The sequence below is a fragment of the Elephas maximus genome, chromosome 19, assembly GCF_024166365.1.
Source record: "Elephas maximus indicus isolate mEleMax1 chromosome 19, mEleMax1 primary haplotype, whole genome shotgun sequence".
Lineage (NCBI taxonomy): Eukaryota > Metazoa > Chordata > Mammalia > Proboscidea > Elephantidae > Elephas > Elephas maximus.
The window spans coordinates 32,057,910-32,085,453 of NC_064837.1; the positions used below are offsets into that span (position 1 = coordinate 32,057,910).

Consider the following 27,544-nt stretch of genomic DNA (forward strand, 5'->3'; position numbering starts at 1 on the left):
CAAGTTATTGAATTGGTATATGTTCTGCTGTGTATATTCTTGACAACAAAAACACATAAAATAAATTAAAAAAAAAAAAGGATACTAACAAATTAGCAAGCAGGTAAATGCCAGTGATCCTATGGGGGGCTGCCTCCATTAGTCTGTGAGTTCTGGGGGGTGCCAGTGGTGCAGAGGTGGAGGGAGGTGGGCCTAATCAGAGGCAGAGCTTTGTGGATCTGAGCCTTTGGGATTGGGTCAACATTCCCTGTCCTGTGATTTCTTTCCCATTTTTATGAAGGATGAAGTAATAATCCCTCATCTTCATCAAACCAGAAGATGGTCTCTCCAGAGTGGCCCAGCCATGAAGCAGAGAGTCTGTGGCTTCAGTTGTAACCTCTTCCACTAGGACAGGGCCCCTGAGGCAGCAGCATTGTTGACCTTCCCTTATTCTGACACCAGCCAGATGCCTGGAAGGCCCACGACAGGACCCAGCTTGGACTATCAGAGAAGTTGGAGTTCTGAGCCGGAAGCTCTAAGGATGCTCAGAAACTGCCTAGTTCAGCTCTGTAATTTACACATAAGGAAAACAAGACCCTACGAGAGGATGGAACTTCCCTCCCTCCAGCCACGCAGGCGATCAGTGGGAAACCTGGTCTTTTGCCCCCTCCGTCCATAATCCTGATGTTTGCTCTGTCTCCTATTTGAAGAGAGCTTCACAGTCAAAGTTTTTAAACTTCCAGAGTGGACTTGTAGCTCAGTTCTCGGTGGCGTCCCTTCAGGAAGTGGGCAAGAGGTAGGGACTCTTTCCTCTACATAGCATGGGAAAACCGAGGCTCAGAAGGGTTCAGAATGCCTCCAGGGCCACATACTAGCACTGGCATTGGGTCCTAGTTGTCTCCAGTGAAAAATTCTGACTTTTGTCTTCAAAGTATCAGAAGATAGTTTCCTTCATCAAGCTCAGGATGGAAAGCAGCCCTGCCCCCTTCTTTGCCTGACTTCCTGATCTGAAGGGGTCCATTGAGCTACCCCACCCCACCCCAGCACCACCCACACATGGCCCTGAAGATTCCCAACCTCTCTCCAAACTGGAGGAGGCAGAAAAAGACGGACTTCTTTCTAATGGGTCCCCTTTCCCCAAAATAATGTTCCCCTCATTAAAAAAAATCATATTCTCAAAGAGCATTTAATTCCATGGAGAAGCTCATGTGACGTGTTTGTAAGTGAGGGGGGCAAAAAAGCTATCAAATAACATGTAGAATATAATCCCAATTATGTTTCGTTTTTTAAAATATAGTCTATGGTTATGTTCGTGTGTACATAGAAGAAAAGATTAGAAGAATATACACCAAAGGGTTTACAGCCATTTTGTTTTCTTCCTATGTATTTCTGAATATAAACGTTTAGAAATTCAAGTTCCAATTTTCTGCCGTGAGCATGTATAATTTTATTACAAAAAATTGTAAGTGAATTTTAAGATTCTTCTTTTTAGGTTTAATAAAGACAAGTAAATAAATGCTGTTAATGACACCCCTCTCCCCAACCTCCCAGCTTGCTGACTCTACCACCTCGTAAGCAGCAGCAAGAACAGCTCATGTTGGGGGGGGCAACTCCCCATCCTCCCCCAGTGACTGCTGTTCATCATAACCAGGACAATTAACCACCTCCTTATTATTCACACGTCATGATTACTAATCACCCTTATTAATATCCATGCTTTGCAAAACCAGGAGGCAGCTTGGCTCAGATGCTTGGAACTCCACAGGATCCAATCCTGACCCAAGGCACGTCCCTTCCTGCTCTGGGCCTTCCCCTTTCCCGGAGCAGGAGGATCTGTCCCTTCTTCATCCTCCGCAGTGACCCAGGCCCTCTGCTTCTCTTCTTCCCCAGCTCATGAGAGCCTCACACTCCCAGAGGCCATCTCAGCTCCCAACCCAGTTCACTACCTTAACCACCTACCTCCCTCCACTGAAACTGAAATAATGGTCTGTTCTGTACTTGAAGGATCCCTGGAGACACAAATGGTTAAGAGCTTAGCTGCTAACTGAAGGGTTGGCAGATTGAACCTACCTGATGGTTCAAACCTACCCGGCCAGTGGTTCAAACCCACGCAGCAGCTCCATGGAGAAACCTCCAGCCAGGAAAATACTATGGGGCAGTTCTACTCTGTCACTTGGGGTCACTGTGAGTCAAAATATATTCGGACGGCACCCAGCAACAACTTTTAGTTGATCCCTTTTCTTGAACCACTCATTTGGTTTATCAAATGTGCACTTTATGCCCAGCAGACATGTTATGGCCAAAGGTCAGTCTGTGGTTTGTACCATTTACCATGTTCAATCTCTAAATCTTGTTATCTGTTTTGGGAAATGCATTAGCAGTTCTGTGCTAAAGTAGCTAATGGTAACATTAGCCATTTGGCTAATACAAAATTCCTTGACTCATGTTTGATGTAGATTAATACTCTGGGTCATTTCAGCCCTCAGTGTTGTTGTATAGTGGCTCCAAGTAATGCCGAGATTGGCCATGTTATGTGTCACTTAGGTGGGTCCAGGTTTTGACACATGTGCACACACAAGATTTACAGCATTATCAATATGCCAACCCTAAAGGGGATCTGCTAGCCCCTTCTGGGCATAGAGCTCTGTAGATCTGAGGCTTCTCAGTGTTGCTGGGGAAGTCATTGGGATCTGGTCAGTGTTCCCTTCATGTGATTTCTTTCCCATTTTTAGGAAGGGTGAAATAACAATCAATCCCAAATCAGCCACAAGAGATGGCTGCCATCATCTCTGTATTGATCATGGCTTTTTGATCAAGATACCAGGGACAGGCCACCACCCAACACGTCCCAGCTAGAGGCAGAGCCCCGAGTTCTAGTCCTGAACCTACTCATGGAACGTACTGGTGAGGAAGAAGACAGTGAAAGCAATTTGTATCAAATACTCAGTCATTGCATATATTATAGCAAGAAATTAGACACCTCTCACATACCCAACTACCAGGGAGTGACCAAACAAATGACGATCCATCAACATGATGGAATGCCATGTGGCCATTAAAATGACAAGACAGTGGGCTCTGCCACCTGAAAATGTCTGCTGGAGTTGACATTAGGTGGAAGCAGTAAACCCAGAAGATGGGGAGGTGCACCTGAGGCAAAGCACTGGAGCAAGAGCCCTGCACCAGTGCAATGAAGAACTGAGTTCAAATCCAGACTGAGCAGTCCGTAAGTCTCTGTCCTCACCTTGGTACAAGGAGAACAACTCTCCTACTCCCAGTACTTTGGGGTGAGATCAGGGCACAGATGGGAAAGCCGACGCACAGTGCTGAAGACCCATCAGATACTCCGCAACTGCTCCTGAGGGCAGTAAAAAATCCAGAAAGAACTTATCAGAATATTTAGAAGTGGAAGTTCTAAATATTCACTGTCACTGATAAGCTGAGGGAGAAGGGGAGGAAGAAGGGGAAGGGGTGCTCTTTGCGGGACATTTTCCTTCACTGGTTGTTTTTAAGAGAAGGAGGAGGGAAAAGGAGGCAGGCCATCTTGAGGGAGCAGAGCAAATTTGGGGACTTGAAAGAACATTTTAGAGATTTTCAAAATACTTTAGCCTCCTACTCTTCTCTTAACATATCCCACTTTTGCTTTAATAATCCAAGAATCTGAAACTCCTGCCTTTTCCCTTGGAACTCACTTTCCTTTGCTCAAGGAAAGCAGCCTATTTGCAGTTTCTAGGATGTACGCCCAGCTTTCCCACCTCCAGGCCCGTGTCTGTGCTGTCCCTTCCACCAGGCATCCCCCCTCCCTGCCCCATCTGTAAAAGTCTGAGGGAGCCTCCCTGAGAAACTGAGTTTAACACCGCTCAACAGTCAGGAGGGTTTCTTGCAATCTCCCAGCCAGAAGTGCTCTTTCTCTTCTATCCTGCAAAGAAAATATGTTGTTGTTAGGTTGTGTGGAGTTGATTTCAACTCATAGCAGCCCCATCTGAAAAACCAGAACTGTCCCATAGCGTTTTCTAGGTGTAATCTTCGGAAGCAGATCACCAGGTCTTTCTCTCAAAGAGCCGCTGGGTGAGTTCGAACAGCCAACCTTTCTCACTTACCAGCTGAGCACTTAACCATTGCACCACCAGAGCTCCTTAAAGGAAATATACTCTGGAGTTTTCCACTCCAATCCTATCCTCCAACTGGATGGCATCCTACCCGAGGACAGGAGCTGTGTCTTGCTCATCTCTCATGATGCCTTTCACATAATCAATCAATCAACGACCTGAGAAAAATAGTTGCGTTGGGAGGGGGTATGGGAGGCCACAAAATTGCCTACATCCCAGTTAACTGACCCTATAAATGGGGCTTACAATTCATAGTCTGAGGCACCTCCCATGGGTTATCCCATGAAGGCTGCCTATCAACCAACAGAGTAGGTTGATCCCATCATGCCTGGGACACCCTGACTACAAGGGATTTGAACCCAGGCTGGTTGACCCATGCTCATGCTTTTCCTACTTTGCCACACTGCCTCCTACTGCCCTTTCCTGGGGCAGAGGAAGGTTAGAAATGGGTATATGGCTGCCACTGCCACCAATCCTAATCCTCGAGATGGGAACCTCTTTCCTGGTTCTCTGCTTTCTTCAGCTGAACCACACAGGGCTCCACCACTCAGCCACTGGTTGGGTGGACAGGTCAGGGTCCCAAGCACTAAAGAGCACCGATGGAGGTGAGCAGGCACCTTCTACTCCTCAACATGAGGAGCCAGGAGGCCCAGACATCAAAACCTCTGGAAGAGAGTCTGACTGTATTATTTTCCCCTGGGTTGGTCTGTAGCTTGGCAGCAGGAATTAGGCCTGGTGGGGGAGGGGGTCTGTGGGGAGAGGACGCTCAGAGAGGGGAGAGAGGACATCTGACTTCTGCAGACAGCCCTGCCCAGCTCCCAGCCCAGAGTTGGGAAGGTGAGGAGGGGAGCGCTGATCCCATCTCAGTCTCTGAGATTTATTTCTTGACTTCCCTAAAGCCTTTGGAGAAACACTGCAATTCTCACCCTGGCCCTCATCTCCAAACCTCCACCAGCGCCTCCATTCCAGCCCCAGGGCTCCAGGAGCAGAAGTCCTGACATGAATTGTCCAGGCTGTCACAGGTCCATCTGATAACTTACCTGAGCTCAGGTGGCCTGAGGAAAGATGGAGCAAAAATGTTCCATCTTTGATGCACACACACACCCCAAACCATTTAAATCACCCCTTCCTATCTGTGTATTGATGTAGTTTCAAAGCCCTTACCCATGCATTATCTCAATTGGTTTTAAGCCTCAGAGCAGGGTCCTGTGAAGGTAGGCAGACAAGTGTTATGAACCCATTGCTCAGGTGAGAAACCCGAGGTTCAAGGAAGGTGAGGGATTTGCTCAAGGCCACACTCCCCAAAGCACAAATCCAGGCTCGGTATTGGGATAATAGTGACAACAACCCCAGCAGCTCGCATTTAGTAAATGCCAGGCCTGGTGCTAATGTTCACAACAGTCCCATGAGAGAGATATTACTATTACTCTCATTTTACAGATGAAGAAACAGGGACATAGAGAGGTTAGTCCATTTACAGAAGCCACTTGGACTCAGGCCCCAACCACAGTCTCCTCTACCAGAGGGAAGGATAGGGCCTTCTCAAGAGTGGAGACCTTATCTGTCTAGGTCTCGTTGAGTACCCAGCACCTAATACAGGTCCTGGTCCACATTAGGTGCTCAATAAACATTTGTAGAATGGTTGTCAGCTGAATAAGGCTGCTCCCATTACCCCTTCCCTTGACTTACTTGTCCCAGATCTTTTCTGTCTCTCTCCAAACTCCTTCCAGGTCCCCAGTCAACCAACCAACATCTGCCCTAGGAGTTCAGGGTACCAGGCTCTCTCAAGCCCCCCAAGGAGGCTAGGAAGTCAATTTACCACCTAACTTCCACACCTACCAGCATTCAGGGATTTGTGATTTGTCCCCAAGACTCTCCTTTGCCTCATTTTCCCCACTGTGCCAGATATGAGGGAATAGGCAAGCAGACTGTTGGAAAAGAGGCCCTGGGGTAAGTCTGCCTCTTTACTTCCTTCTCCCGCAAGGGAGTCCTGCAGGTCCCTTTCCTCTAGATCCCCCAGAACCCCAGATACGGAGAGAGGCCTACAAGGGGCAAGATTCAGGACATGTGGAGTGGTCAGGCCAGCTCCAAGATGTGTATTTTCAAAAAGGGAAAATGCTAAATAAATTCTGAGCGCAGGAGTCTTTCAAGGATGGTCCCTTATGGGGTGAGATTTTGGAGGTCCCTTTGGGATGCTGTCCACTCCAGCTGCCTCCACCCCCAGGCGTTAATCAGTCAACAGCACTGAGTACTTGCCGTGACCTGCGGGCGGCGAAGAGAAGCAAGCTGCCTTTTTTGCGAACAGACAGAACATGGAAAGACACCTCATGTTTGGCATACTGAGTGCCTCCATGCACATGATCTCATTTAAGTTTCCCAACAACTCTGACAGATGATATTATTATCCCCATTTCACAAAGAATGAAGCTTGGTGACTTGCCCAAGGGTACGAGGCTAGGACACAGCTAAACAGGGGCAAGAATCTGAGGCCTCTGAGTCCTGCACCTGTGTCCCGCCCTTATAACCAGGCTGTTACCTTACCAACATCCCCCAGGGCCTCCATTAATAATAGCTGGAGGCATTACAGGTAAGCTCCTTGAGTTTCTTATCTACCCGCCCCCCCACCGCGACCCCAGCCCACTCACACCACCCCTAGGCGACTCCAGGTTTAGAACTCTGGGCTTCAGTGGTCGGTGAGATGACAACTTCCTCATGCCCTCACCCAGCTCAGGGCACCCACACAGTGCTGGGCTGCTCGGCCCTGCCCTGCCATTGTGGCCCCACCTTCACCTCTATCCACCCCCCGTCCAGGCCCTCTGTTCTCTCTCTCCCTCCCACAGCTACTGTTTCAGCCCCCACCGTTCAGGCCCCATTAATGACCAGGAGGAGATGGCACATACCTGGTCACAGGTGGAAGGGGCAGTGCCCTGCTTACCAGCCTGGCTTCTAACACCTCCACTGCCCCTTCGCCTAACCCTGGTGTCAGGTCCCTGCTTCCCCTCAAAGCCGCTCCCCGTCCTGCCCTCTGGCCACAGCACACCCAAGTGCTGGGAGGATTGGCCAATGTCAGAGCGCCACCTAGTGTGCCTGACGGGCACCCTGAGCCCTTGCCTGGCCTGCCCTGTCCATTCACTTTGTCAGAGGCAGAGCCTCTTATAGGGGGAAGGGGTACAGTAAAGGGGGATATCTAGCCCAGGACTATTCACAAAGGACCTGAGATCTAGACACCTGACTTTCTTTCCAGATGACGCTATTCCCCCAGTCACAGAGAAATCCCAGAACCCAGGGAGTACAGTCCTCTCCGTTTGAAAGCTTCTTGCCATCACAGGACCACACTACCTGTAGGGCCCAGACTTGATCATTTGTCGGGCTTAAAATGACTTTTCAAATAGCCCAATCACATCGCATTATTTTGTGTTCATTGATGACACATAAACTCTCCAAATTGGCCACAATTTTTGTAACCCCTCTTTGGCAAATCTTCATTTTAAATAAGAGTCTCAATTGACAAATAATGGCTAAGGCCCTGGTCAACCAGGAAGAGGCCCTACCCTATGCCTTGCCCAACCAGGGTTTTCTATCCCTCCCTCCATCTTTCCAGTCTTCACCCAGCAGGCAGCCTGATGAAATTCAAAACGCAGGGCTTGGAGGTTAGGAAGCCTGGGTTTGAATCCTTGTTCCATACCAGTTTTAAGACGATGAGAAATTCACCTAATCTTTTGAGTCTTCATTTCCTCACCTGTAATATGGGGTTGTAATGAATATCCCGTGAGATAACAAATGGGAAGTGCTCAGCAGAGCATACCGGCGGTTTAGTAGAGGGTCAGCAACTGCCAGCCTTGCCCTCCTCCTCCCCGTTGGAGCCTCTATCGTGGGGTATGACCTCAGAGCACCTCCTGCTGGGTCTCTGTCGTTTTCCTGGTATCTCAGAGCACTGGCCACACTGCGTCTTGCATCTCTGGTTTTTGTGGCTACGTCCACCTCCCCCCAGCCTGGATTCTGAGGCTCCTGGAGGTCCTGTCACTTCTTACCCTCTGGAAGCTCACCCCAGTGCTGAGCCCACAGTGAGTGGCTGAACAGAACATACATCTTAGTTGCCGGGGCCTTAGCTTTCTCACCTATAAAATGGTATTGAAGGTCCTAATTTGCACAACTGCTATAGGGATGAAAGGATGGACACTTTTGAAGAGTCTAGTCAAGGATATAACAGACAGTACCACCAGTTGCTGCCCCATTGACTCTGACTCATAATGCCTCATGTGTGTCAGAGCAGAACTGTGCTCTGTAGGGTTTTCAATAGCTGATTTTTAGGAAGTAGATTGTCAGGACTTTCTTCCGAGGGTAGACCCAAACCTCCAACTTTTTAGTTACCAGTTAAGTGCGTTAACCATTTGTACCACCCAAGGACTCCGTAACATACAATGGATAGAATTTATCATTACAAGAGCTGTGAGGTCCAGTTGGTATTCAAAACTATGTCCAGGGAAGATAGGGAAGAACGGTATTACCTCAGTTGGGCAGCGTCAGCAAAGACATTGGGGCAATGGGGCAGAAGACAGATGGGAGGGCAAGAGATGGTAAAAATTGGTAAAAATAAAAACCATTCAGTCTCAGTTGACAATGAAGAGTAAGGCATACCACAGGCCAGGGATAGAAGGGTGGGGGAAGCCTTTCTTTCCCCCAGGTGGGGATGGGAAACAGGCCAAGCAGGGTGGGGGACAAAGGGACAAACAGCTTCTTTATTAACATGATTATTTTATTTGCCAAAAGGTAATCATCCTAAGTGAGGTCAATGGCGGCTGGCATGGGGAATGGCCCTGCAGGGCGGCTGGCCCTCGTTGCCATGGCAACGGAGCCAGATCACTTTTAGCAGCTGCAAGGGCTGGAGACGCCTGAGGGAGACCCCCAGATCTCTCTTCTTCCCCCAAAGAGGGGTTGAACGAGACATTCAGATGTTTGTATTCTCCCTCCCAGATCCCAAGAGACAGGCTAAAAGCCTTTGGGGCCCAGGTCTGCAGGGGGTCCATCGTAGCCAAGAAGGGGTTCTGCATCCATCCTCTCATTTCATCCCACAATAACCCTGTGCAGACGAACAAGCCACTGCCTGACCATTTTACACAAAGCTGTGCTCAGAGGGGTTAGTGACCTGTCCCCAGAAACTGTACATGGGGACTTAGGGCTCGGGTCCTAAGCCTGAGGCCCTATCTACAGCTTCCTCAGAGCCAGGGGCTGTGACAATGACAGGGAGGGGTTAGAACAAGCTCTTGCATGATCAAAAACACCAGTGTGGAGGAAAAATGCTAACCTGGAAGTCAGAGAGTCCTGGGTTGGAATCCTGTCCCCCTCAGCAAATTTGCTCTCTCTGAGCCTCGGTTTATCCAATGCATTCTGCTCCGGTGGCTTGCCAGGCCTTGTAGAATACAGCAATGATCAAGACATGTTTTCCTATCTATAAAATGAACCGATTAAGCCCTGCTCTGGAGACCTCGAGGACATCACTGGTGCTGCGTAAACTCATTGCACTGTACAAATGTTAAGAGGTTAGTTCTGTAATTTTCACCCAAATCTCAAAGTGTCTCAGCTTTGCAGAGAAGAGGACAAAACATGCCCTCCAGCTCTGAAGTCCAGCGGTGAGGACACCAGGCTGGAAGTCCAGAGCCAGCACAGTGGAGAGGCAGGCCACAGGAGGGATGCAGCCAATCCTGATTTCCACTTTGTCCCCACAGTGTCTATCACCCTCTCGTGGAGGAGTCTGACACAGACACAGGGGACCACAGTGCAGCCAGAGGGAATCAGATGGGGGTGGGGAGGCACTGGGAAGTCTTTGGGAGGTAGTGAGACTTGAGCTGGGCTTCCCAGAGGGTAAGGTGGATGTGGGAATGGGAGCAGGCGGAAGGGCACTCCTGGCGGTGAAAACTACTCCAATAAAAGCCTGCAGACTCTTGGGTACTGACGCAATATGGGAACAGGGCGTTGTTTTGTGGGTAGAGCAAAGGGGCTTTGAGAGGCCCAAGAGGAAGTAGGGACCAGATTGGAGCAGACTGTGGACAACTTAGACCATGAGGCTAAGAAGTCTACTTTATTCTGGAGGCAATGGGGAGCCATCAAAGGTTTCTGAGCAGGGGCATGGTGTGATCTGATTCACATTTCAGGCATATTGTTTGAGCGGGGAGATACTGGAGGCAATGGCCGCTGTAACGGCTCCTCATCCCGGCACATTGCTGATCATTAACAGCAACACCTGGGCGGCTTGTGGGCTGACTGAGACTTTATGAAGCCCTTTTCCTTACCACTGCACACCAAGCCCCAAGCTGGGTCCATTCTCTGCTGAAGGCAGGTTGGCGTGAGGAGAGGGGGAGATCTAGGCTATGGCTCCTGCCCCCAACTTCCTTCCTGTCACATGGCCCAAACATTGGTTAAAAAGGTACGCAAGGGTGCTGAGAGATGGAGGGGGTTGAGAGGTAGGAAGGAGTAGGGAGGGACCCCCATACTCTGGGGGCCTATTCAGGGCCTGGCCCTTAACCTGAGGTCCTGGTGACCCTGGAGGACAAGGACCCTGAAGTAATGATCCCTGTGCCACAAGGAAGAAACAACACAGGAATAACCCAGGGCCCCCAGGTCTGTCCAGCTCCAGAGCTCTTCCCTGGAGGCAGAAGAGAAACTGAAGCAACCTCCACCCCGACCTCCTCTTAGAAGGAGGAACACTCTGGCCCAGATGCCACAGGGAGGCATTCTGGAGTGCCCTGTCCCTCTCCAGGACCCCACCCAGCAGTCCTCTCCACCACCTACAGCAGGGTCCCCAGCCTCTCGCCACACACACACTCGTGCTTTGAGAGATCTGGGGTATCGAAGACATTCACAAAGAAGCACCTCATCCAACTTCCCACTTTAGACTCACTAACCTCATATGAGATTGCCAGTCTCTGTCCGGTGGCCAGATGACATTGAGCAAAGGCAGGACATGGCAAGGGGCTGCTCAGGATAGGGTTCATAGAGTTGGCAGACCCCACCTTCTTCCTTGGGGGACTCAGGTGGGGAGACCCGGCAGGGGGACTTCTGAGGACAGGGTGGGCGTAGAGGGGAGAGTCCTTGTGGAGTCACTCCCTCCCCCTAGCTAGTCACATAGAGCTCCCCACCCAGGGTGGGCTCCTGAAGGGTGACAAGGACAGCAGGCCTGGGATGGGGAGGAGGTTAGTGAAAACACAAGACAGAATCAGAGACAGGGTGAGAGACAGAGACAGGGAGGGGATGGTACTAGTTTTTCAGCTCAAGCCACACGGTCCAAATGCTCTTGGCTCACTGGTAATAGCGTCAGTTTCAACCTAAACTTTAATCTGTGGATCTAAGGCTTGGCTATAATCAGCAGCAGGAAAGATTAGCAGAGGATTGGGAGGGAAGGAGGGAGGAAAATGTCTGGCCAAGGAAGGGTGTGTGGGGTATCTTTTGGAGGTCAGAGTGGGGGGGCTTTCAACACCCCTTTCTGCAAGGCATGAAGTGGGAATTGGAGGTGGGAGTCAGACTGAGCTAAGCCAACATCAAGGGAACAAATTTGGCCCACTGAAGCTCAGCTAAGGAGCCCTGGTGGTACAGCGGTTAAGCACTCAGCTGCTAACTGAAAGGTCAATGGTTCAAACTCACCAGTAGCTCCGAGGGAGAAAGATGTGAGTCTGCTTCTGTAAAGATTAAAGCCTTGGAAACCCTATGGGGCAGTTCTACTCTGTCTTATAGGGTCACTATGAGTCAGAACCAACTCGAAGGCAACGATTCTGGTTTTGAGGCTCAATTAGACCCTAAAACTCAGCCTCCAGTCCTCTCTCTCCAATCCCAAAGAGCCTCAAGTGAAACACCAAGAACTTACTGAGCAGCAAGACCCCAGAATACCTAAGGGGGGCGTGGCTCAAGGTGTTCAAGCCATCCTTAGTTGGGGTGGGGGAAGTATCAGCATTAGAGCTGTAGCACCCCCATCCCCCCCTTCAGGCCAGGCTGTACACAGGGATGTGTACATCCCACCCCCCAAGCTCTCAGAGAGACGGTGGAAAGAGGGAGGCAAAAAACCTATATCACAGGCCCACATAACTTATTAGCATCCAGGCGAGATTAATCAAGCCCAGAAACCTCGAACAGACCCCTAATTAGTTGCTGCTGATAACTATATTTGTCATGCTCTCCAATTATTCCACTGTAAATTTCAGAGTTTAATTGCACCTTGTTCTTCATTGAAGTGTCACTGTTTGCACACGCTCCCCTAATTCTTTAGCAAATTTGACAAAATTCAGCATTAAATATAGATTATCTTTAGATTTCCATAATTAACACAACCACACTGTCTCAGGCCTAAATATTTCTCCCAGCGCCATAAATCTGGCCTGTCCCCGGAACACGGAGAGCCGCTTCCAGCTCCCCAGCAGAGGCCACAGGGAGAACACTCAAGCACATGCATGAACTTACATGATGGGCCTGTGCAAGGCTAGGGCAGGAGCTGGTGAGGGAGGCTTCACCGAGGGCACACCCTTCACCCCCAAATTTGTAAGAGACCCCATGAAGACAGACCCCTGGGGCACGGGACATCTCAGCAGTGTCCCAAGGCTTTGAAGGGCACAACGCCAGCCTCCAGCCCTGGTAAGTGAGCTAGAGGCAGGTGGATCGGCTTACAGTAAGGCTGTAAGCCTCCCCACACCATAAAGGCCAAAAGATCCCTCTTTGTGACTTTTTTCTCATTAAGACTGACTCGATGTTTGACATTTACCCCAGGAACATAGCCCAGGCAGACACTAGTACCCCCCACCCCCTCCCCCCACAATACTATCCCCTCCAAGGCACTACTCACTGCCACTCCTCTCTCTTTACTTGGTCTCCTCAGGCTCACAAGGTCAGCACTTATGTTCATAAAACTCTAAACATACCCACCTGGGACTCTTGTTTCAGACTGGGGACAGGAAAGGAATTCATGCTTCCCCCCACACCCACCCCATCAGATTTTGGAATCTTTTCTACAAGCTTCCAAAACCCCAAACCCAACACCTCGACAAAGTCAGTAGGGTGTCCCATTGCCAAGATGACATAGGAGCAGGAGCAGGTGGGAGGTGGCAGAAAGCCTGTGCCCGTTTCAGAGCCCTCCCCAGCCCTTGGTCCCTGGAGGAGAACCATATCTTGTGTGTATCCCAAGTCAAGCCCCTTCCCCAAGCTGGCTGTTTATTGGCAGCAGAGCAACCAGAGTTCAAGTGCTGGCCATGTTCCCACCTCTCCCTGCATTCACACAGACACACTGACACACATGTAGACACACTTACACTCACAGACACACCAGACACCCACAAACTCAGTCACATGTACAGACACTCGCACACAGATAGAGACATACATACACACGGAGACACACCACAGATACCCCTAGACAAACACAAAGCCACACGTATAGACACGCTTACACACACAGATACAGACATATACATACACACAGACACCCATGGACCAGTGCATAGATATACTTACACACACAAATACAGAGATACAGAGACACACACATACACACCACTCAAATGCAGAGCCACATATGTAAACACACACAAAGACATGCAGAAACACATGACTCACCCAGACACTACACAGACTCATGTAAACACAAAACTGACACTCAAAAGACAGACACACACACACCCCTCTGCCCAAGCCCTGAAGATGGGGGCAGCCAGAAAGGAAAATACTCACTCCCTCAGAAACCAGCAGAATATCTACGGTCTTGCCATGCTGAAGGGCCAGAGCAGGCTGAGGGCTTCGGTCCCTGCCAGGGGCGGACAGTTCCCCTGGCCCCCCTTGCCCACCACTGCCTGCCAGCCCCAGTCAGCTCTCTGTTTCCCTGGCAAAGCTGCAGTGGTGGTTGTGGGGTGAAGGTGGGAGTTTCAAAGTGTATTCATAGCAAATTTGGAAGAAAATCAATGGCCTTTAATGAAATTTGATTTTCCTCCACAATAGGCTGGGCTGGGCTGGGCTGGGCTGAGCCAGGGCTGTGTGGGGGTTCTCTGGCTGCAATGTTCAAGAAGATGAACCAGGGTGTGGGATGCAGGGCAGGAAGGGGCTGAGCAACCAGGAATGAGGAAGCTCCAGGGTCAGCAGCGCAGGGACCGGTAGAGACAAACAACGGACAAGACATCAGGCTGACATCCAGCCCCACCCACCAGACCCAGTAAGGCGCTTGAGTGTCTACAGAGGCTGGACTGGGTTCTCGATCCAGGAGTCTGGACTCTCGGTCCTCAGAAAGAGATGAATGGCTGAGGTCCAACCAGGTCAGAGGGGCTGGCAGGGGCCAAGAGCAATGAGCAGGAGTCACCCAGGGTTTGCTCAGGGAAAGGACCCTCTTGGGGTCATTGGCTTCAGAGGGTGGTGAGAGGCAATTGCCAGGGAGCTAATTCTGATCACTACAGTTCCTGAGCACCTGCTAGGTGCCAGGCATCTGTTATTGTCATTCTGCTGAAAACCCTGCAAGAGAGACAACCGTCCCTTGCTAACCAGTTGCCACGGAGTCGATTCCGACTCATGGTGACCCTATGTGTGTAAGAAGAGGACTGGGCTTCCTAGGGTTTTCGGTGGCTGATTTTTCAGAATTAGATTGCCAGGGCTTTCTTCCAAGGCACCTCTGGGTAGACACGAACCTCTAAACTTTTCGTTAGCAGCCAAGGGTGTTAACTCTTTTGTCCCACCCAGGGACTCCTGGTCCCTTGCTAGACAAGGAAAAAGAAAATCAGGGAAGTTAAAGAAATTGCCCCAAACCACACAGCTGGTGAGTGGAGGAGTTAACACCTGAACCCAGGTCTGCCAGGCTCAAAAATCTGTTTGCTACATTCTCTCCGCAAGCAGCCCCCGGCAAGTAATGAAGAAGCCCACGTATTTTCATCTCCCCTCTCTCTCTCTTCCCAACGAGGTCTCTAATCCACAGGCAGCTGGGCCAGGGCTTGGGGTGACCTGGAGCTCAGCAGACTCTCCTCCATGGCTAGGCCCCGAAGCACAAGACTTCCCCAGGCACAGAGAAGGGGACAGCTGTCAGCTGCAGTCCTGCCCACCCACCCCACCTACTGAAACTTTACGCTCCCTCCTTCCTTACAGAATCATATAAGAAATCAATTGTAACACTTGTTACAATTGATGAACCAATATTGATGCGTGATTATTAACTAAAGTACACAGTTTACATTAGGGGTCACTCAGTGTTGCACAGTTCTATGTTGTTGTGTGCCATGGAGTCGATTCCAACTCATAGTGACCCTGTAGGACAGATTAGAGCTACCCCATAGGGTTTCTTAGGCTGTAATCTTTATGGGAGCAGATTGTCAGGTCTTTTCTCCTGTACTGCAGCTGTGGCTGGAGGGTTTGAACTGCCAACCTTTCAGTTAGCAGCCAAACACTTTACCATTGCACTGCAGTATGCCTGGCTGGTACATAGTAGGAACTCAATAAATATCTGTTGAACAATGGCGTGACCTAAGCCTTGGCCATCTCCTGTTCTCAGAAGCGCTCAGCCCTATCCTCCATTTCCATCCCCAGGGGGTCTGTGGCTTTAAGGATTCCCATTCCCATTAGGTGGGGAGAGGGGGCCCTTCTCACCCTGCAGCCCCAGGCTCCCCGACTGCCACTCCACCCGGCCTGGGCACCAATTCTGTTCAATACCCGCCTGCAGCAGCCACACTTGAACGCCCACTCAATCAATAACCAGCAGCCGCCATCGATCAGCCCCTGAGATATCAGGAGCCAGGAGAGGGGCACAGAGCAGAGGAGGGATGTGAAGACACAGCTCCAGAAAGGGGAGCAGCAGCAGGCAGTCCCAGAGACCTGGCCAAGGCAGGCAGACAGGCCTGAGATCATCAGAACACAAAGCCTGAGATGAGAGGGAGAGGAGACCCAGAGCCCAACATAGGAAGAGAAAGGAGGCAGACACAAAGCCCCTGAGGAAGAGAGAGGGAAGAGACAGGCCACAGAGAGTTGCTGAGGGCCTACTATGTGCCAAGGGCATCTTATTTCAAGCCCCCGCATGACCCTGAGAGAAAGCAGTTATTGACACCATTTTACAGGAGGAACCTGAAGCTCAGAGGTTAAGAGACTTGTCCAAGGCCTGAGACTTTCAACTTGGGAGCAGAGTCAGAATTTGAACCCAAGTCTGGGAGTCTGGGCTCTTTGAAGCATCCCACAGTAGCCCCTGCTGTCATCTCTGGCCCATGCTGGGTCCCTCCCAGCCTGGGCATACGACCCATAGCAGAGCAGGAAGTTGGGTGGAGGTACCCCCACACCCCTCCGCTGGGATGCCCCACTTAGAGTTTGGGATGGTCAAGAGTTTAGGGAGGGATGTAGAAGTAGAGGGATGAAGTGCGGGTGCTGCACAGGGGAGGGTGTGCACGTGTGGGTGGGTGTGTGCAGATCTGACTTGGCTTCAGCACCAGGCCTCCTAGCTAGCGCTCAGCTGGAGGGTCTCTTCTTCCAAACCCCTGCTCCCTACCATCTTTCCTCCCTCCCAAGCCCTTCTGATTGCCACAACATGGCCTGAATCCCTCTGAGCCTCAGGTTCCTATCTGTACCTGCCCCGAAGCATCATTTTAAAAAGTAAATGAGATAATACCTGTGAAACTGTTAGCACATGGTAAGTACATAATAAATGTCAGCATCATCAACACGTTGCTCTTCGTCCTGCTCCAAACACACGTCTTCCAGATCCTACCCCCACAAAGGTATGTTGTGAGTGTGTGTGTCAGTCCTGAGGCTCTGTCTTCCTCCTCTAGAAAGTAAGCTCCACAAGGGCAGGAGCCTTGGCTGACACTCTCACTGCTGTATCCCTTACATAAGATCCAGCCCCTTGCACAGTACCTGACCCTCAATGGGTCCTCCATCTATGGAAGGGGCCAGCTGGCTATGCCAAGCCTGGATGGGGGAGGGAGGGTGAGCAGAGCTGAGGGTGCAAAGGAGTCTACAGAGCAGACCCCTGACCCTCAATTACCTCCCTGGTTCCAGGGAATCGAAAGCTGCAAACAAGTAATCCAGTCCACATTTCCCTCTGGCTGGGAGGCCATTTGCCACGGGCCTCCTCTGAAGCTGCCTAAAAGTGGAAGGTCAGGACTGGCTGGAAAGGTTCTGAGGAATTTGCCCCTACAGGGAGAGGATGTCCCCCTAGGCTGTTAGTCCCCAACCTCAGGACTCCTTCAGTCAAGGGTTATTCAACACCGGTATGTGCCTGGCCCTGAGCTGGGAGACAAAACTGAGTAAGGCTAATTCCTGCCTGGTAGGCTACAGGGTAAGGAGTCCTGGTGGTGCAATGGTTAAGTACTTGGCTGCTAACCAAAAGGTCAGCGTTTCCAACCCACTAGCCAGTTCGAGGGAGAGCAACGTGGCAATCCTCTTCCGTTAAGATTACAGCTTTGAAACCCTATGGGGCAGTTCTACTCTGTCCTATAGGATTGTTATGAGTCGAAATTGACTCAACAACAGCTAAAGGGGGAGGGGAGACTAGAGGGTAGGAGGGGCTTAAGTATTCACAGAGACCTAGGGGAGCCGATGGACTTCACTTAGTTGTAGGGGGCAGGGGGCCTGTAAGACTCCTTGCTACCTCCCTCACTCCCTGACCTTGAGTTCTTTTTAAAGGAAACTAGTTGTTCAGTTCATGGAATTTATTTTTTGGAGGTTGCAGATAAACCACAGAAAGTACCCCTTTTCATGGAGTCTCCCTTCTGACAGCTGCAAACCTCAGGGGGAAAAAGCAGTCAGAAGCCTGAGAGGCAGAGGGGGGTTGCAGAGATCTCCGGGGGAAGCGGAAGGGGCCAAGTTCAGCCAGCCAAGGAGCAGGCGGGGAGGGCCCCACAGCTGGTGAAGGGTGTCCTCTGAAATGGAATATTGTGACCGAGAGGGCCTGGGGCAGGTGGAGGACAGGCACGTCCATAAGAGCCTTTTTGGAGTGTAGTGGAGAGGAACCTTGCTTAGAAGGAGCCTTTGCAGAGCCCAAGGTACAAATCTCTTGGCACTAATTCAATGACCAGCCCCACTCCCTTTCCCAATCTGGGAAAGAAGCTGGGAATATTAACTGGGGACAGAGCAGTTATCCTTTCTGTGTCTCTGAAAGTCTTTGGACTTCTGGCCCCCGCTCCCCCTCTACCCACCCTAGCTGGCTAATTAAGCTCCTGCCCTCTCCTGATAATCCTCAGAGCAGTTGTTTTGACTGTAAAATAACAGCAATAATGGCTGCCAATTACTGACAGTTTACAATTTGCCAAGCCCTGTGCAGGTCCCTGGGTGGCACAAATGGTTTGCACTCAGCTGTTAGCCAAATGGTTGGTGGTTTGAACCCATCCAGTGGTGCTGCGGATGAAATGTCTGGCAATATATGCTTCCATAAAGATTAAACCCACTGCCATTGAATCAATTTTGATTCATAATGACCCTAGAGGACACAGTAGAGCTGCCCCATAGGGTTTCCAAGGCTGTAATCTTTACAGAAGTAGACTGTCACATCTTTCTCCTGAGGAGCTGCTGGTGGGTTTGAACCACTGGCCTTCCAGTTAGCAGCCAAACACGCAGCCACTGAACAATTAAGGCTCCTTCTGTAAAGATTACAACCAAGAAAATCCTCTGGAGCCGTTCTACTTTGTAACACATGGGATCACCAAGAGTCCATATCAACTTGACGGCAGTGGGTTTGGTTTTTTGGTTTTGGTACTACTCTCTGTGACATATGGCATCCCTACATTGCAGAAGAGGCAACTAAATATCCTCGAGCATAAGGGACTAGCCTTAGGTCATCCAGCTAGGAAGAGTTGTGTCAAGCTGGGTTCTCTAGAGAAACAAAACCAGTAAAGTGTATAAATATATATATAGATATATACAGGAACACTGGTGGCACAGTGGCTAAGAGAGCTCAGCTGCTAAAGGAAAGGGCAGCAGTTGGAATCCACCAGCTGCTCCTTGGAAACCCTATAGGGCTGTTCTACTCTGTCTGGGGTCGCTGTGAGTTGGAATCGACTTGACAGCAGCAGGTTTGGTTTTTTGGTCAGCTCACATGGTTGTAGAGGCTGCAACATGGGTCAGGCTGTAGGCTTCTCCTGATTCACATAGGCACAGGGGCTGGCGAACATGTAGCCACAGGGTCTGGCAAACCAAAGACCAGCAGGTCAGAGAGCAGGCCTCCTGCTCACGGGCTGCAAAGACCAAGGAATCCGAAGATCAGCAGGCAAGACAGAAGGTAAGCTCCTAGCTCAAGTCCCAAGAACCAGAGGTCAGAAGAACAGGAGGCAGCTGCAAGATCCAGTGCCGGCAAAAGCCCACGAGCCTCACCAGAAAGTCCACACACCCAGGGAAACTATTTCAACCGACTAGCTAGCTACTCACAGCAGATCGCATCATGGAGGTGATCACATTATATCAACTCTCATCATGGAAATGATTATATCACTATATGACTGCCAAACTACATCATAGCTGCCAAACTACGGAGAATCATGGCCCAGCCAAGTTGACACACAACCCTAATGATCACAAGGTGACAGGACAGAATTAGAACCCAAGACTATGCCTGTTCTCAGAGCCCCAGGAATCAAAAGGCCAGGCTAGGATGCAGTTGGGTGGGGAAAGTAGAACCTATAGGTAAGAGTTTGTGGGGCGAGGGTAAAGAAAGGGGCATCCCCAGATGCTATGACCCCCAACAAACCCCTAGGATTCTGGGTAGGGGGCAGTGACTGCCTCCTGGTCAGTGGCTACCTCTACTCCACATAAAACCCCCTCCATGTACATCTGGAGCAAGGCCTGGGAGTAGGGAGCACTGAGCTCTGAGCTGGGTAGGAGGCAGTTAGAACTTTCTGGAGCACCTCCCCCAGCAGGATGAGCTTAAGACCACCAGGGAGGTGTTAATGAAACACGGAAGCTGCGAACAGACTCAGGAACTATTCCAATCTGACACCTCTACCCCAGCCCCCACTAGTAATGAGCTGGGACCTGCCCTTCTCCCCAGAGAGGGGAGTGAAGGGAGAAGTACTTGGGCATCTTTGCAGCTTCCGATGCCTTCTTTCTTTATTATTATCATTGCAATGAAGAGTTCACATTTATTGAGTGCCTACTGTGTTCCACACACTGTGCTAAATCCTTTTCATACAGCCCATCCTTTAACCCTCTTCACAACCTATGGGGTAGGTACTCTTCTAATCTTCATTTTACAGATAAAGAAACTGAGGCTCTATCAGGTGTTTCCCATAAGCAGAGTTAACATTTGGACCCTGGTCTGTCTGACCCGGAGGTCTGTGTTCTTAAGACTTTTCATACTGTGCTCCTGGCCTGGGCCCACTGAGGTCCTCAGGAGGAAGGTGAGTGGGACGGAAATGTTCCCCAGTCTGTGGGTAGATAGGGCACAGAGCCCTTGGAGGCACTGGAGAAGGGGCCCATGTACATGTGGCTCCTGGACCAGGGTGGTGAATAGGGCAGTGTGCCCACTGCATGTTCTGGAAGTTCCAGAACTGGGAAGAAAAAAGGAAGAGCAGGATTCCAGCCCCACCACCAAGCCTGGTTGTTTCTGTCCGTTCTCTTTGGGTTTGATTTCCATGTGTACAGAGCCAGGGTCTCTAAGGAGACCCACTGCCTGAGGAAGGGGATGGGGAGGGGTTTTGCCTGAGAAGGCTTGAAGAATAGGAGGGAGGCCTGGGAAGAGCCCTGCCTCCCAGCCCCCGGAGGGAGGGGTTGAGCAGCTAGGCAGTGGAGCACTGGGTCCTGTGTTTGTAAACACCATTAATCAGGGATTAGCAGATGGGCATGCTAATTGCACCTGTGGAAGCGAGAGCTCAAGGTTGATTACATTTACAAACTGTGGGGCTCGCCGGCACCAGGCCCTGCAGGGGTGGAGGGGAGGGTATGGGGGGAGGGTACTACTAGTTTAGGACCTCAGCCTAAGGACATGGCATTTTAACCTCCTGCCAAAAAAGATTCCAGTCAAGGCCCTGGAGGAGGAGAGGGCACAGGGGAGGGGCGCTGGCCACGATTCAGACACTCTGGGAATCCTGAATTGGTGGTAATCCTGAGATGGTGCTGCGAATCCTTCTGAAACCCTTCTGCTCTCAGCCAAGGAGCACAGACAGGAGAGGATCCTGTAGGGTCACTCCATTCGCCTCCTCTCCCCAGCTGTTCTCAGGGGTAAATCAGCATGTGGCAGCTCAAAAGGCCTTAGTCTACAGAGAAACTGTGACCAGGTGGGTAGCAGAGCAGAGCCCAGTGCCCTAACCTCCAGGTCTGCCCCCAGGTGCTGCAAGGAACAGCTGCCATCCTTTGCCAGGCATGGAGCTCAGGGCTTTATGTGGATTCTCTCATTGAATCCTTCCCACAATCCTCTGAGGTGGGTGCTGTTGTTATTCCCATTTTACAGATGAGGAAAACTAAGGCTTGGAAGTTAACGGACACGTCCGCCTTTATTGCCAGCAAGTCATAGAATTGGAACTCAAACCAAGCACTGCTTAGCAGTGAGGGTCATGCTCTTAACCACCACTGTTGTCTCCTCTGGCTTCATCCCAGCCATGCTCTGCATCCAGCCCCATCCAGCCCCTTTATACCCATGGCCACAGCCACCCAGCTCCTGTGTATTCAACGAACAGTTACAGAGTAGCGTGTCTACATCAGATGCAGCACTAGGTGCCAAAGGCCACTCAGGGGAATCGGAGTCATCCTTGTCCTTAGGACCTCAAGCATTTGTCTAGGGAATGCCTGGTTTGCATAACATAGCTCTGTGCGTGTGTGTCTGTGTCTGTGTCTGTGCATGCTAATATACCACCCCAATTCCCTTTGGTTCAAGTGAACCTGTTTTCCAGAAGCCAGCCAGCCGCCTGATGGGTGTGGCAGGAAGAAGCCCCCTAGGGTGAGACCCTGTGCCTGGTTACTAGTCCTGGAGTGAACCCCGCTTCCATGACCTAGACCACTGGGACCCAGAAAGTTGATGAACAGCAGGGTGGAGCAGATTAAGCAGGCTTCAAGTCACCATGAAGGAGTGTGTGGGCAGGAAAGGGAGCTCCAGACCTGAAATACCCCCTACCCCAACTTCTAGAGTCCATGCTGGGCTTGGTTCCAGAGAGCAGACTCAACTCTGTACCCCTGTGTGGAGGGAGCACAGCGACATCTGCATTTGTTTTCCTCAAGGCTTATGTTATCGGGTGCTAATCCTGGGGGTGCATGGTCTTGCAGTTACTGATATTCTCTCCTTTTATCTTGCCAGCTTCCCTGATGGGGAGCAGGTCGGTAGAGCAGACATTACCTCCATTTTACAGATGAGGAGACTGAGACACCATCGGCTAGGAAGTCATGGAGCCAGGGCTGGAACCAGCACCTTTTGAAGAAACTTAGGAACAGATGAAAGCGGGTTTCCCCTGGCCCACACTTTTAGGCATGAGCTCAAAAGCACAGGTGTATGGCTCTGCAGCAGTTTCTTGGACATAAGCGGGTGGCTCAGAGGTCAGTGATTCTGGAACTTGGCTGCACCCTGGAAGGAGCTGGGAGATTTAAGAACTACTGATACCTGGCCCCAGGGATTCTGAGTTAACTGGTCTGGATGCTTCTGGGCATGGGGAGTCACTTCCTGGTGAGGTCAAAAACCACTGCACTGGGCTCTTGGCCAAGAGTGTCTCAGGGGTGGTAGAGGCAGCACACTGTAGCCAAGGCTGACCGACCCAGCTGTGGCAGACCCTCGTGGCAGCCTGGGGGCCAAGAGCTCACAGGGACCATGTTAGAGTTTACAAAGGAGTTTCATCCTCCTTCTTGACTTTAAAGAGACCTTGTTGTTGGGTGCTGTCGAGCCTATTTTTAACTCAGAGCAACCCCATGTGACAAGCAGAATTGCCGCATAGGATTTTCTAGGCTATAATCTTTACGGGAACAGATCACCAGGTTTTCTCTTTCAGAGCCACTGTCTGGGTTCGAACCACCAACCTTTCCATTAGTAGATAAAGAGCTTGACCATTGTGCTACCAGGGCTCCTTAAAGAGATCTTAGCCTCTTTTAAAATAAATTGGAACGTTTTTCTAAATTGACTTAATTCTTAGAATGCCAGAAGAAATCTATTCCAGAGAAAAAGGGGATACTGTGTACTGTGTAAGGCACTGAATTGCTATTACCCTCTTTATCCTCCCAGCAACCCAGGAAGATAGGTTATCCCCATTTCACAGAGGAGCGGACTGAGGCTCAGGTGGGTAAGGAACTTGATCAAGGTCACACAGCCTCTGAAGGTTTAACTTGGGGCTGCTGTCTTCTAATCCACACCCCACAGTAGTGGTTCTTAACCAGGGACATTTGGCAATGTCTGGAGACATTTCTGGTTGTCGAAATGTGGGGAAGGAGGTGCTATAGGCACTGAGTGGGTAGAGGCCAGGGGCTGCGAAACATCCTAGAATGTACAGAACGGCCCCCAACAACAAAGAATTATTTGGCCCAAAATGCCCATAGTGCTGAGGGTGAGAAACCCTGCTGTGGTGGTTGTCAGCCTTGGCTACATATTGGAACCTTCTGGGGAGCTTATAAATACTCTGATGCCCAGGTGGCACCCAGACCAATTACATCAGACTGGGGTGGGTCCCTGCTGTCTGGGTTTTTTTGCCTTTCTCCAAGCTTGCAAGGTGGTTCCAATGAGCAGCCAAGGTTGAGTACCACTGCTCTAAACTACTTACACCACTGGCTTGTGCTCCCATCACAGGGCCCTTGGGAAGGGGTGCCAAGCCTGTCTGGGTTGTAAAATAAACAACAGTCCTGTCCTCACCACCTCACAGAATCAAAGGTGAGGGCTTTGGTTCACCGGTTCCTTCAATTGAGATGGATTGACTGGCGAGCACCGGGGGGCCACTCAAGTGCCTGGGTGGGGTGGGAGGTGTTTTTACTCTTTCCTTTCCTCTCCTGGGGCAGCAGGGCAGCCAGGAGCCTTCCCAGGTGCCTCTGAAAGCTTCCTGGAGAGGCTGTGGACCAAAGAGCAAGGCTGCCACCTAATGGAAGAATTGGACAGAATGCCACACTTACACTGAGTGCCTAGCGGATGGTGTTTTATTTGATCTTCACAACCCTGTGAGGTAGGTGCAAACAAGGCCCCTGATGCACCAAATGAAGCTGTGTGCGAAAGGCCCAACAGGGTGTCAGTGCTGGAGGCCTAGATCTGCACCCAGGTCTGCCTACTCCACAGAAAGCCTCACCTTCCCCCTATATTCTCACAACCACATGCGATACAGTAGACAACTGGTTCAAGAGGAAGAGGTCCCTGGACTGGGTTGCCCACTGCCCTCTTCCCTCCTGATATCTAGACTTCCCTTCAACTTCCAGGAAGATCCAGGGAGGACAGAGACCCTCTGTTCTAGTCCCTGCTGGAAATTAACAAGTTTCATCTCCAACTGCAAGTTCAACATCAAAACAGGAAACTGAACTTCTGGTCTCCACAGCAAAGGCCCCCAAGGCAGTGGTCAATAAGGGCCAGGGTACATACTCAGCAGAGACTCGGATGCGTGCGAGTGTGTGGATGTCTGTACTACGCCCATCCTCTGCCCTCCAGCACATATGCACTACGGGCAGTCCAAATCAGCCCCCATTCTGCCTCTCTTTTTCTGATCCTGAAGACAGTCCTGGGTGCTGAGCCACTCTGGGCTCTTTCAATGTGGTTGAGAACTCTGGGGGATCTTGGAGAAGTTGCTCTCTTTCTCTCTCTGCAGCGACACCCTTCCTCTGGCTGCAGATGGAGTGAAGAAGAATTCCTGCACCAACAGACAGAAGGACAAAGGGAAGAGAGAGAGGAAAGGCCATGTACAGAGCTCCTGCCATGTGTCAGGCACTCCCCCATAACCTCCTCAACAAGTATTATTTCCCCCATAAAGCAACTGAGGTACAGAAAGCTTAAGTAACTTGTTTAGGATGAAACAGCCAGAAAGCGGGACTGGAGACAAGCTATGCCTGTGCGATTAGAAAGGGAAGCAGCAGACTCACCTGCAGCCACGGAGACGTTCAAGGACTCCAGTCCAGGAGGCAGCTGCCGCCGGGGCAGGATGGTGAGGAGAAGCTGGCAGGAGGCCTGCACCTCTTGGGACAGGCCTGAGCCCTCATTCCCTGCAGGGCAGCGGGGGAGGGGGTTAGGGACACCCCTAGCTGGACACCTAGGTGCTCACATGCATATCTTAGCACAGAAAAGCTGGGACTCTACCCACCTAACACCAGGAGAGTGGGCCGGTCCCAAAGGAACTCCAAGCAGCTAATGACAGGGATCTGGGAGGAGTGAGCAATCTCAGGCCCCGGGCACCCCACTGTGCCAGCCACCAGCCAGCCCTGCCGGGCCTTCGCCTGCAAGCAGAGAGAAGAAATCATGTTTAAGCTCACCAAACCTTCATCAAAGCCCTGGTCCAAGAGAGCCCAGCCTTGCCCACATATTCATTCACTTGCTAAGCCATTCAACTCAATCAATGGCTATTACGCACCTAAAATGGGTCTGATTCTTTCTGTTTTGGTCACTGGGGATAGGGCGGTGAACAAAACAGGCCAAAATCCAGTCCCATGAATGGACGGTCAGGGAAGGCCTCCCTGAAGCGGCCTTTGAGTGTAAGCCTGAAGGGAGCACCTACACTCTGAAGTGGGAGTCACCATCCAGTCCGGGGAAGGAGGTCGGGAGCTGCCAAACACAGGGCAATACTGCCCCCTTGTGTGCAGTAAGGGAAGCACTGCTGAAGATAGCGGCAAAGACGCGTTTCCTGAGGTTAATGATAGACTTTAGATTTCAAAGTTTTGTTTTCTTTTTTTCGAGAGGGGGGATGTAAGGGGAAGAGAATATAAAGGACTCCTTGGTCAGGGAGGCTTTCAAGCTGAGGCCCTGCTCAAGGAACCTAGGACTCCTATCCACCGGCTCTCCACGGTGAATGGAATGAAGCTAGGGAATCCCTAATTTCAGAAGTGATGCTTCACTTCCTAGGGCCTTCTAAATCCCTTTGGGAAGGGGGTGGTCCCGGAGATTTTAAAACCACAAAGGGAGCAGTATCTGAAATTAGAGATTCCCTAGCTTCATTCCCTTTACCGTTGGAGAGCCGGTGGATAGGAGGCCTAGGTTCCTTGGCGCTCCTTGGAAACTCTACGGGGCAGTTCTACTCCATCCTATAGGGTCGCTGTAAGTCGGAATGGATGCGCTCGACGGCACTGGGTGGGTTTAGGAAGTGATACATACCAACATACTCCCTTTTCCCGCCCTCCCATCAGCTGCAGGCTGAGTCCCTTGGAAAGGCTGGGCTGGGATCACTACCTGCATAAAACCGGTCAGGTCATCAGTGGAGAATACATCCATCACCTCCACAGCCCCCGCGCTGGTCTTGCTGACTACTGGGGTGAGCGGGCAGCTGCAAAATTTCCCCATTGCCCGCATCAGGCCGGGCAATCCCGAGCCCGGTGCCCTCCCCCAATTCCCAAGGGTTAGGGGTGAGAGAGTTCGGGCGATGAGGAGGCCTGGTTGAGGGATTACCCAGGGAGCCCGATGCTCAGGAACCCAGATGCACCTCTAAGTTGGGGTACATGGGAATAAGGGGGGTTCGTGCCTGTTTCTCCGGCTAATGATGATCTTATCCACTCCGAGGAAGTGAGCAGAGCGCAGCACCGCCCCAAGATTCCGGGGATCCTGGAGCCCCTCCAGAACGAGCCATAGCTGCTGAGCGTCGTCGCCTGGCCTTGCCTCCCCGGACTCAGTCCAGGGCCGGAGGCGCAGCGGGCTCACCTCCATGCACACGCCCTGGTGGACTTGGTGGCGGCTAAGGGCGTCCAGTTTCTGCCGTCGGGGCCGCACAACTGGGATGCCCCGCTCCTCCGCCGCCCGGAGCAGCTCGGCCCGCTCCCCCTGCAGCCCAGCCCTGCCGGCCTGGAGCAGGAGTCGGGCCACACGACGGCGGGCGGCCCGCAGGGCCAGGAGACACGGAGACAGGCCAAACAGGAGTTCCAGTCTCCCAGCAGACCGCCGGCCTACCGCCAGGTCGTCGAGCCGCAGGCGGCTTAGCTCCTCCCCGCCGGGCCGCACCGCCTGGGAGAGATGACAGACGAGGCGACCGGAGCAACACCAGGTCGCGCCCCCGACAAACGCAAGCAACCTCATGGTGGGGCTGCGCTGGGGACCTGATGTCCCTTGCTGCGTCCCGGGAGCACTCACCACCGCCGGGGCCCGCTTCCAGGCACCCAACACAGGGCTAAAGGGGACCCCGACGGCCGCCCTAACTACACTCGCTCAGACAGGAACGAACAGCCGCGACACCGGCTCCGCGGCTCCCAGATTACCCGAAACTGGACAGCCACATCATGGCCGCCCACCGCCCGGCGCCCACGTGGGCCGCTCCGCTTCCGGGTTCGCGCGGCCCCGCCCCGTGCCCGGCGAAGCACTGCGCATGCCCCGCCGCCCGGCCGACCCACACCGCCTCCTGCGCGGCTGGCTGAGTGGCCGCGTCTCCTGCGCGGCGGCCGGCCAGGAG

General features: G+C 51.6%; 1 protein-coding gene across 4 annotated transcripts; it reads right to left on the reverse strand.

Moving 5' to 3' along the window:
- Positions 1 to 1,551: 1,551 nt before the first annotated feature.
- On the reverse strand, positions 1,552 to 27,441 carry MRM1 (mitochondrial rRNA methyltransferase 1). 4 transcript variants are annotated; one of them, XR_007513993.1, is made up of 6 exons: positions 26,627 to 27,439; positions 26,338 to 26,431; positions 25,259 to 25,391; positions 25,041 to 25,160; positions 19,117 to 24,811; positions 1,552 to 3,898 (listed from the first exon to the last, which is right to left on the reverse strand). XR_007513993.1 is itself a non-coding variant. In XM_049859467.1 (5 exons), the coding sequence occupies exons 1-5, from the start codon at positions 27,172 to 27,174 to the stop codon at positions 3,894 to 3,896; spliced, it is 900 nt and encodes a 299-aa protein (XP_049715424.1). In that variant the 5' UTR covers positions 27,175 to 27,441; the 3' UTR covers positions 1,552 to 3,893. The 4 variants fall into 4 exon arrangements, 2 of the variants coding, with proteins under 2 accessions (XP_049715424.1, XP_049715422.1); XR_007513994.1 differs by lacking the exon at positions 25,041 to 25,160 and having other exon boundaries at positions 26,627 to 27,441; XM_049859467.1 differs by lacking the exon at positions 19,117 to 24,811 and having other exon boundaries at positions 26,627 to 27,441.
- Between the last annotated feature and the right edge of the window lie 103 nt (positions 27,442 to 27,544).